Here is a 10621-nt window from a genome sequence, read left to right as displayed (position 1 = left end):
CGGAGACCCCCTCCCCCACCTCGAGGGAAATTCCTCCATCAAGGGAGCCGGGTGGACCGCGGCTCGGCGGTCAGCATCCCCTTTCCGCCCTCGTCGGCAGGAACGAGTGTCCGAGGTGAAGAAATACAGAAATTCGGAGACGAAAGCGGGGGTGGGCGGGGATCAGGGAAGGCAGCGCGCTCGAGGAGGGTCGTCGCAGCACTCCCTCGGAACCACAGATGTTTTCCTCCTGGCCCCGGGGCGAGGCGCCCCAGCCCCGGGCGTTCCCGCGTTTGTGTGTCCGGGTTTCCGAGGAAGGGATTACCCAGCGGGAGCAGCCGCGGAAACGCGGGTGTTGGGGCCGCAGGAGCGGTAAAGCGACGCCTGGCCTTCTTTGTTGACTTTTAGGTCTCGGGCTGGACAGATTTATTCGCTAGGAGGGGAAAATGCCCAAACAATAAAGAACTAACTGCACTTGTCACCCCGAGATGCCTGCGGTCCTGCTCTGTCCCTCTTCCCCGGCAACCGCCCTCCGCGGCTCCAATCCGCGCGCCCTTCCCAACGCGCAGGGCGCAGCTGGCCCAGAGGCGGCAGAACGCGCGCAAAGTGCCCGCAGGTGCTTTACTGCTCAGAGGCGGCAGGAAAGCGCGTGAGAAGCCCACCAAACCAGCTCCCCGCGACCCACCATTCTAGCTTCTCAGGCAGGTTTCCAAAGTGGCCTCTGCCAGCAGCCTGCGGCGCCTCGCCCCCCGCAAGCCCAGAAAAAGTCTCTGCCAAGTAAGAGAGCGAGAGCTGAGGCCCACTTAAGCCTGGTGGGTGAAGGCAAGACACTGATAGTGCTCGTATGTTAGAGAGGGAAGGGACCATCACCGAAGGGAACGCACGAAAGTTAGACGATTTAGACTCGGTGGGGCTGGTAAAATTCCTCGGCCCAAACTCACGGCCTGAAGTTACATTTGGAATTCAAATTTGCCAACGCGTTTGTTTACCCGCCATATACATATAAATAACTATTGAGATTGAAAGCTTTTTCCTCTCTTTGGGACTTTAATGTCCTTCCGAAAGGCCTCCAAATTACATTTTGAAATTATCCAAACCAGCTATTTCCCTCTCCTCCTTTCATTAGCTGAAGTGGGGGGGGGGGGGGAGGATGGGATTTCTGGATTTTTCTCAAGTGCTACATGCCACCCCTTCCCTCATCTGGGGAGGCAATTACGCGATAATTAAGGGACTCACACAGCTCTTTTTATCTTGTCCGCACTGCGGAGTGGGGCGATCAAAGTAAAGGCTGTCCAAGTTCAAGCCCCGGCGAGGATGGAGTTCATACACAAGAGCTCAGGCAGGCTAGCCTCTGCTTGGGCTGGTGTTGTTATTGTTGATGTCAATCCGAACAAGACTTACAAAGAAATAGGTGGACTGGAAAGTGAGCCTACTATCAAAGGAGATTAATGATTTTGTGATCTCAAGCAACTGTAGGGGTGTGAAGTTGCATTTAAAGGCTTCTTAGAAGGCAAACAAATCATCAGCTTTAAGTTCTCAGGAATGGTATTTTTAGAAACAATATTTTTTAAAAGTATCATCACAAAATACAAAATAGCAGCTACCCCGAAATGTCCTGGTGGCACAAAGCTTCCCCTGCAGGAGAGATTTAACTCGACTCCCCCGGCCCCCTCCAAAGCTACCATGATGGTTAAGTTTTGTTTCTCTTTCAATGAAAAAAAAAAAAAGTTCAGGATTCTCCGTTGTAGACAACTTAATTTTATCAGCCACATCTGATACTTTATTCTCACTAGAATACTTCTCAGATAAAGGAATATTAGACATTGGGGCAGGGGGAAATGTAGTTATATTAATGAATTTGATTTCATTGTGGACAGCCTCAAAGGAAACAGAGGAGGCTTAAGCTCATGCCAAAAATTAAACATTATTGGGAATAAATACTCTTAAAAATCTCAATTCTTGGGATATTAAATCAATTTATCTACCCATTTTTATTGAATTTCTTTAACTGGTTTTTACTAGTGTCATGTTCATATAATAAACAAACAAAACAATTTTGTTTTATATCATTTTCCCTTTTTGTTATTTATATTCAGTGCCGGACTTTGGAAAATATCATTTTCAGAATACCTATTTTGGATTTAATTGAGGAAAATAACAGATATACTTTTTTGTTAACATTTGATTTATTTAAAGTCCTTAACTGCAAATGATCAAGAACATATTCCACGGTTTAAAATTTATCATTTTCGTTATTTAAATCAAAATATTTTAATTACAATCACATTGATAAAATTAACATTTTTAATTTGTAATTTTAACCATCATTTAAAGCAATTTCAACTATAAGGAAAAAAAAAGGAATAAACCATGCAATAAATTAACATTGAGAAAGCAAAGAAGAATAATGAAACCCGTCTGGCTATACTAACACCATGTCCAACTGTGAAAAGTGCATTAACACTGAATGAAACAAGCACACGATGGCAATAATTAAAATGGCCACAATCAGTTGGATTTTGGAATTTTGGACCAAATTTTGAAATACCACTCCCTATAACTTATCTCTCCTCCAACATTGTAATATTCCCTTTTTCCTGGAAAAAAATATTTAAATGGTACAGATACATAGAAGCTAATTTTGTACATGGTATGTGACCTCAGAATGACATGACAATGGCACTCTGCAAAGCAAAGAGCAGAGTTATTGAGGATGGCAATTCTTGAGGAATTGATTCTCAGGGCTATATGTGAGTGGAGAAGACAAGGGAGGAGGGTGTCTTTGTAACTTCTTGGTCAGGCAACTCTTGAAAATGTACCATGTATATCACCTAACTATTATTTCTACATGTTATGCAAATATATGGAGGATGTCTACATATTTGAGCATGTGCATAAATAAGTTCGTACATAATATATGTGTATTTCATTTTAAGACAGCTATCTGAATGTATCAGAAATGGAAGCTGAATAATGGCTCTGATGTTTATAATCAATTTATGTTTTGCTGCACAACAGCAGTATTGTCCTTCAAATACTTTTAATAGCCCCTAGTGTCTACTTGTTTCTTCACCCTTTCAGTTCTTATGGTTAAGAGTATTGCCACAGACCTGTAAACTTGTGGAGGATCAGGTGAGGGGGTGGGGGAAAGCACAAACAAATATTTTACAAGTTTGACCATTTCTTTCTTTCTTTCTTTTTAAATAAACCCTGCACAGACTAGAACGGTGTCTGGAGGGGAAAGAGGGAAGAAAGGGAGAGGAATAAGGAAGTAGGAGGATTTTATATATACATTTGTGGATTGTTAAACATTGCAGGAAAAAATCGTGTTGGTTTGGGACTGGTTTTCTTTGTAATAATATACACAAGGCATTTCGAATACAATAACAAAGTAACAGTCCTTTGCACTGGGGAAAAGATTGTGCACACACACAAAAAATGAAATAAAAATAGTTGGGATTTCATTATGCTGTTGTCGGCTTGGTATGTGTGGATTTCTCTCTCTCTCTCTCTCTGTCTCTCTCTGTCTCTCTCTCTCTCTTGCTACCAGCATGGCCATGCCAGACAAACCCCCAGTCCCAGGGAGCTAGGAAGTGTTTAGGACGGGTCTGGAATACACACCTTGGTAGTAGGCCGGCTCCAGGGCTGAGGGCTCGATGGGGCTCCTGGTGGCCACCGAGGCGCTGCCGAGGGGCAGGCTGGCGGGCAACGCAGCGCCATAGGGCGAGTACTGTAGTGCCTGCTCATATGCCTTGAAGTCCAGCTTGTGCTGCTGCTCCGAGGAGGACATGAGGTTGTTGATGGAGAAGGGGTGGTTGAAAGAGTAATGGGGGTCTCCTTTCAGGTGCAGCTGGGACTCGTGGGGGGCCAGGCCATGCGCCGGGTGGGAGGGGGGCACAGATACCAGTGCCCCGGGCCCGGAGCTGATCGGGGGCGCAGCCGAGGAGGATGGAGTCTTCAACTCCGAGGCGCCCCCTGTCGCCGTCGCCCCGCTGTGGTCCAGAGTCTGGGGGCTGGCAGCCGGCCCAGGGGCCGGCGCGCCCTCTAGCTGGCCTGCCTTACCGTGCACGCCCCGATGAAGGGGCGAGTTGGCAGTGGGGTTGGCGGCACTCGAGGGGTCCTTGCGGCTCTCAGGACCGCCCTTGGCGCCGCCGCCGCCGCCGCCGCCGCCGCCACCCCCGCTCCCGCTTCCGCCCCCGGCCCCCGGCTGCTTCTCACACTTGAAGCGCTTCTGGCGGCGCAAGTAACAACCGTTCTCAAACATGTTGCCGGAGTCCGGGTGCAGCGTCCAGTAGGAGCCCTTGCCCGGCTTGTCCGGGGAGCGCGCCACTTTGACGAAGCAGTCGTTGAAGGAGAGCGAGTGCCGGATGGAGTTCTGCCACCGCTGCTGATTCTGCCGGTAATAAGGGAAGAGGTCCATGATCCACTGGTAGATCTCGCTTAGCGTGAGCATCTTGCTGGGCGCCTGCTGGATGGCCATGGTGATGAGCGAGATGTACGAGTAGGGCGGCTTAGCGTGCGGGTAGCTGCGCTTGAAAGTCTTGGCGTCGCCGCCGCCCCCCGCCCGGTTGCGGCCCAGGTTGGACGGCGCGTACGCCATGGGGCTCATGCACGGGTTCATGGCAGCCGCGTAGGGGCCCAGGCCGTTCATGGAGGCCGCGGGCTGCGCGCCCATGGCGCCCATGCCGCCCGGGCTCAGCGTCGTCCCCATGGCCGTCACGCCCGCCGCCGTCATGCTGTTCATGGCGCCCGCGGAGCCGCCCGGCATGCCAGCCACGGCGCCCGGACTCAGGCCGGCGCCCAGGCCCGGGTTTGCGTAGGACATGTTGAACGAAGCTGGGGTCATGTTGCCGCTCGTGGTCATGGTGTTCATGGTCATGTAGGTGTTCATGGAGTTCATAGAGCCCAGGCCCGAGTTCATGTTGCTGACGGGGACGGAGGAGTAGGCCTGGAACGGAGACAGCGAGGGAAGAGGCCCCGAAGGGCGGGGTTAGTAGTGGAGCCGGCGGCCTAGCGCCGGGGGCAAACCCGGAGACGTGCAGAGAGCATTTCTGCAAAGCATAGGGCCCCCCACCCGGGGCAAACCGTCAGGCGCCCTCCCCAGAAAGAGCAAAGAAATGTCTTGCGCAGCAGGGGAAAAATCTTAGCGCGGCAGGCATGAAAGACCAGCGCTCACAGAAAATATGTCCCCAGGAAGATGTGTAATCGCCTTACATGCCAGGCTCAGGGGCCGACTTCTAGGGCCCCTCCATCGCCTTCTGCATCCACGCCAGTTGGTATCCCAGTCTCCACCCCAGACCGGCCTCAGCAAAGCCCTTTTGGTTAAATGGAGTTAAACTCCGAAAACAGAATTATTTTCTGACTCTGCTTATTCACCCCACCTTACGGGGTGCAGTGGGTTCGGCGGCGTAGCCCCCGCAGGGGTGGACAACAGAACACCAGCTCTGTGCCTATCTCGCCTAAGCCGGCCAGGCTGGGCTGACCACATAGTAGCCTGGGCTGTGTGGGGTGGCTGTTAATTAAACTCTCCTTGATAGAACTAATCATTCATGGCCATATGACCATCCATTTCTCAACAACTGGCTTTACCGCCTTAGCAGTTTTTCCCAAATGGTGACTTTTTGTTATTATGTTTTAGAGGGAGTGTTTTCCATCGACTTGTAGCAACTGTAATACTAAAAGGGAAAGAAACTCAGAAGTTAAGTAAGTTTTGGAAAAAAATTAAAAATAGATACAAGAGGAGAGGGGGCAGGAGGGGAGTGCATAATATCAATGCACTACACTTAACTTTAACTTGACTTTACATGTACCATCTCTTTAAACCATTCAAAAAGTTGCACTAATTTTGTTACCTATTTCCAGCCCCATAACATTTGAAAATTTTGGTGACACAATTTGTCAAAATAATCTATTTTGTTTTCCCATACTGATATGTTGCCATGGATTATTTCAAAGCTTGGCTTTAAAATCCCACTTTAAAATTTCTAAAATCAAAGTCTACTTATTTTCTTTTAACGCTATTCTATTTTGCAATTCTCAGCTTTAATCTATAAGGAAGTTCTTTCTATAGGGAACTTCATTAACTAGTGGGTCGAGATGTCTGCATCTGAATTAAACCCGAGGAAGAGTTCTAAGCTCATTTTAAAATTATCAGTAGGAGAAACCCTTACCAATAGCAATTTGGGAATGCACTATATATGTTAAAAACAGAGTCCAGAAATATAAAAACATCTCTGATAATTTAATAAAAATAATGTCCTTGAATTTTTTTCATCAGCAGATACAATTTCATTTGAAAAAATAAAAGGTGTACAAAGTTAACTAGGCACACTCTGCTATGGTATGCAAATAAACTCAAGCTAAGTTTGTGAATATATAAATATACAAATCTAAATAAATTAATTGCCATCAAAATAGTTCCTGATTCTATATTTTTCTGTCCATGTCTTAAATTATTTTTTACTTTCTTTTTTTTTTTTTTTGTCTTTTCCTCTCCCCATCATTCTTGAAGGCGATTTCAATAACCGTTTTTAATAATGGTGAACTTTTGGGGGGTAATTACCAGCTGTTTCCAGAGAAATACTTTTAGTAGGTGGTGGTCCCGCCTGTACCTGGTTTTCCTCACAATCCCTTTGTGCACATTGTAAAATAAACCACATGAACGTGCTACCAAGGGGACAATGAAGAGAAACAGGTTCTCAGTTCGGGGTGCTGGAGGAAAAGTCAGTTCGCACCAGCGCCACCCAGCGGTTCTAGAGTAGAATGAGCACACTTCTCCCCAAACAGGGCTTTTAAAGAACTTTTATAAAATTTCGGAATCGATTCATTATTAAGACGCAACTTAACTGCAGCGCGCTTTCATCTGAAGACATCTGCGAGTTCAACCGTTGGGAGGGAGAGGCCGCCCTGCTGGAGAATTCTGTCTTTCCTAGAGTTACCTCCAACTCTTGCCGGCGCCCGCCCGCCAACCCGCGGCACCCCGGGCCTGGTTCCGGCTCCCGCTCTCCGCAGAGAAGAGGCGAGCGCTTTCCAGAGCGGGTGCTTTCAAAGCCCAGAGTTTCCTGAAACCCTCTGGCTGCTCCAAGCGCCGAGCGCCGGGACCCAGCCTCCCCCGCGGGGCAGCGGATCCGGCTCCAAGGCCGGGCCAAGGCCTGTCCGGGAACACCTCGGGTGGGCACGCAACGATGGCACGGAGGAGGCGCCCCCAGCCCGCCAGCCACCCACCCTTCCGGGCGCCCGCCTCTCTGGGCCTCCCCCGGCACGGGTTCCGGGAGCGTCCTGCCTGCTGCCCGCCTCTCACCTCCTGTGTGTCCGCGTAGTAGCTGTTCCAGTCGCTGCTCTCATGCCCTTCCATCTTCACAGTCCCTAACATCCTGGAGCCACCCTGCCCGATGCAACCATCCAGCCCTGTGCGAAGCGACGGGCGGCCGCGCGGCGCAGGGCGGGGGGCGGGGAGCCGAGTAGCTGCAGTCACCCGAGTGCCCGCGCCAGCCCAACGCCACCCTAGCGAGGAGGAAGCCAGGCGCTGCGGGGCGCGGCGTGCGCGGCGGAGGCGGCGCGGCGGGCGGGGGCAGGCGGCGGCCGCGGAGCGCGGCGCCCGGGAGCGCCTCCGCGGGAAGTGAGCGGGCGGCCTCTGCGAGACGAGTGCAGTTGAGCTGATGTGGATCTTACGTCGCTCGAGTGCCCACCTCCTCGTCCTCTCCCCATTTGTCCGCTTCACAAAGACGCTCGCACCTACAAAGCGCGAGGTGCACCTGCGAGGCGGCCGCCCGCCAGTCCAGCCGCCGCGCCTCCCGCCCAGCAGCTCTGCAGCCGCGCGCCCCCTGCGCCCCCTCCCGCCGAGCCCCCTCCCTCAAACCCAGCCCTCACTTTGTTTGCAAAGCAGCGTAATTGGTTTAAGCCCGGAGCCTGGGGGAAGAGGGAAATGGGATGGGGGGGTGTAACCCCCTTTGGAAGAGGAAAAAAAAAGAAAAATAGGCGGGGCCGGGCAAGCTTACGAGGGTTCTGGATAGGAACCGCGCAGCCGGAGAAGGGCTGGGGGCCGTGGCGTTGGATCCCCGGTTCGCGGGGCCGGGCCAGCTAAATGACCCCAGAGTCCCTCCTCCCCAGGGGGACCCACCGGCTTCTGGGGGCCGCCGGCTGCAGCCCCATCCCGTGCCCCTCCTGCTCTTCTGCCCGCTTCCAGCCCCCACTGTACTGATTACTGACCCAAAGTTCAACCCTGGGAGACTGGAAACTACAGACCATCCCCCTCCCCGGACTTCAGGCTTGAAAAAGGAGAAAGCCCCAATTTTGCCCCTTCACTAGAAACTCGGCCATCTGAGTCAACCTAGCCGAGTGACATTAGGCCTATTTGGGCTCCTGGCTAGCAGAGCGGAGAGGCTGCCACGAAACCCGTACCTGCGGCTAAGAGCAGGTGAGTCACAGCACCGTTTTATATCTTTATGACATAACTTTTTTTCTTTCCCCCGCCTCGGTCCGCTCTACTTCCCTTGTCATATGTAGCGATCATAAAGAGGAAGAGACTGAGAACAGATGTCTGTGTGATAGGGCAGGCGCACCCGAGTCGGGCCGTCCTCCTCTGCCCAGCTCCTCCTCCTGCCCCCCTTCCGCAGCCCCGGGGACTGAGCTGGAGGCGACCGTCTGATTTCTGATAGGGAAAGGTCAGGGGGAGGCGACATCTCCCTAACTGCGCGCGTTAACTGGGAGAGCATGAACACAGGCGCGGGAATGCATCTGCTCGGCTAGAGAGGTGCCAGGTTGAAGCCAGGGATGGTCTGCGGCGATGCCTGGTCCCATCTCCCACCTGGAGGGGCCAGGCTAGCACCCCAGGAGCTTCCTTGGTCCCTAACGGGTCCTGGACATTGGTGGGAAGTTCTCCCCAAAGCAAAGCCTCTTGGCTCCTATGAGGCCCTGGGTAGTGGATTGCCCACAATCACTTTAATTGGAGAAGGACCAACTGAAGTGATTGATAAGCATTGAGTTGGTGATAGGTTGTGGGATGGTGTGAGTTTATTTCTGAGAGTATGAATGTGTGTGAGCTTCTAAATGAGTTGTGGCCATGTCTGTATCTAAGTGTGTGGGTGCCCGACAATGTGTGTGTCCTACCCTAGGTAGAACCCACTAGTTTTCCTGAAGTAACAACAAAATAAAATCTTTCAAAAATGACTAAAAATGCAAAATATTCTTGTTTGGCAAAGTTTTAAGCATGTTATTAATCTCATATTAAGAAATGTGTTTTAACTTGTCTTTCAGATACCCCCCCCCGCCCCGCACTTTGTTCTTTTAAATCTTTCTTCCTTGAAATCTGGCAACAGAATCACGTTAAATCCTTGAACCAAACAAATCTCTTAAATCAGCAGGGGAGCCGGAGAGGGTGAAGATGTGCAGTTAAGGAAATAAAAAAAGATAAAAGCATTGGATTACAATTCCTTTTTTTAACAAAAGGGGGGGAATGTCACATTGTAAGGAATGGAATGAGAGTGAAATTAAATCCACCTGGAACTCAGAGCAGGCGCCCTCCCCAACTACAGCCTGCTCCTGTGACTGCAGGTCCCATCAGTTTGTGTAAATGCATCTGTAAATGTGTGGATTTGCACAGATTTCTCAGAGCCACCGTCAGAAACTCATTCTTTTGTCCAAAGTTCCCATCAGCAGCAGGACCTTGGTTCCATTTGTAAAATACACGGATGCTTAGCTTCCTCGGCCTGATCCGGGGGGACTTTCAGTGCTAATGAGCTTCCTTGTTCCTTCCCGCGGTGATTCTCCAACGCCCTCTTGGCTCTTCAGAAACATCGAGCATGACTAGGGTATTTTCTATGGGTAGTGACAATTTAGTAATAGCTTTTATGGTACACAAAAAGCCGGTGCCTAAAGGGGGGGCGCTGTCATTTTATGGGGGGTCAATTAAAACATCAAATATTCTTTCACTTTTAGCCCACTTCCTAAACCTACTAGAGCTCATCTTAAAAAAAAAAAAAGTCAACTTAAGGAAAAAAACAAAACAAAACGCCTATAGCGGGATGTCCAAAGTAAAGTTTTTCCAGGCTTCTTCAAAGCCCCAGACTGGTGGTGAAGAGTGGACTCTGCCAACTTTAGAGCCTTGATCCAGCTTGCGAGTTCCTGGGTCGCGGCCCCGCCGGGAATGACTGGGCTCACAGCACCTCCCGTGGTGTGTGTGGGGAGGAAGGGAGGGCACAGAACCCTCCCGCACGCGGCCCCAGCGAACGCCGTCAGGGGAGTCTGGAACTCCGCACACCTCCCTAGCCTGAGATTTTAGTTCAGGGAGCTGACTGCCTGAGGCCAAGAAGGAGAGGGGGCAGCTCGGTTAGCTCCCGGCCTCCCTTCATCTCAGTGGCGAGGTTCCAAGACACCTAACACATTTAGGAAGTGAAGTTCTAGGGTAGTCAGATGCCAGCCAGTCATTTCTCAGAGTTTTAAAAGCGAATCATCAGGGTCGTGCCGGGTCTTTGATTTGGAAAATAAACAAACAAGCAAATAAATGAAACAAAGCTGCTGCCTCCGGGCCGCTGGCCAGTAGGTAGCCAGGTGACGTGCCTGGTTGCTGCAGTCTACTCGTTGGTTAGAAACCTCTTCTCCCAAATAGGCCCTGTCTACGTTCTTCAGAAGGCTGTGCTCTGCC

The 10621-nt window shown here is 50.8% G+C and overlaps 1 protein-coding gene across 1 annotated transcript; it reads right to left on the bottom strand.

Annotated features, from left to right (window-relative positions):
- Positions 1 to 3565: 3565 nt before the first annotated feature.
- On the bottom strand, positions 3566 to 7351 carry FOXA1 (forkhead box A1). Its single transcript, XM_028112271.2, has 2 exons — positions 7280 to 7351; positions 3566 to 4927 (listed from the first exon to the last, which is right to left on the bottom strand). Exons 1-2 carry the CDS (start codon positions 7349 to 7351, stop codon positions 3566 to 3568), a joined length of 1434 nt encoding a protein of 477 aa, XP_027968072.1.
- Between the last annotated feature and the right edge of the window lie 3270 nt (positions 7352 to 10621).

This window comes from Eumetopias jubatus, unplaced genomic scaffold, assembly GCF_037043125.1.
Source record: "Eumetopias jubatus isolate StellerSeaLion01/CBP00866 unplaced genomic scaffold, mEumJub1_p1.0 scaffold_7, whole genome shotgun sequence".
NCBI classification, from domain to species: Eukaryota; Metazoa; Chordata; class Mammalia; order Carnivora; family Otariidae; genus Eumetopias; species Eumetopias jubatus.
This window is presented reverse-complemented; position numbering and strand designations above follow the sequence as displayed.

Coding starts and splice junctions, on each gene's coding strand:
- FOXA1 (XM_028112271.2), bottom strand. CDS start 7,351: ATGTTAGGGACTGTGAAGATGGAAGGGCATGAGAGCAGCGACTGGAAC. Junction 4,928..7,279: donor ACTACGCGGACACACAGGAG/GTGAGAGGCGGG, acceptor TCTCCGTTCCAG/GCCTACTCCTCCGTCCCCGT.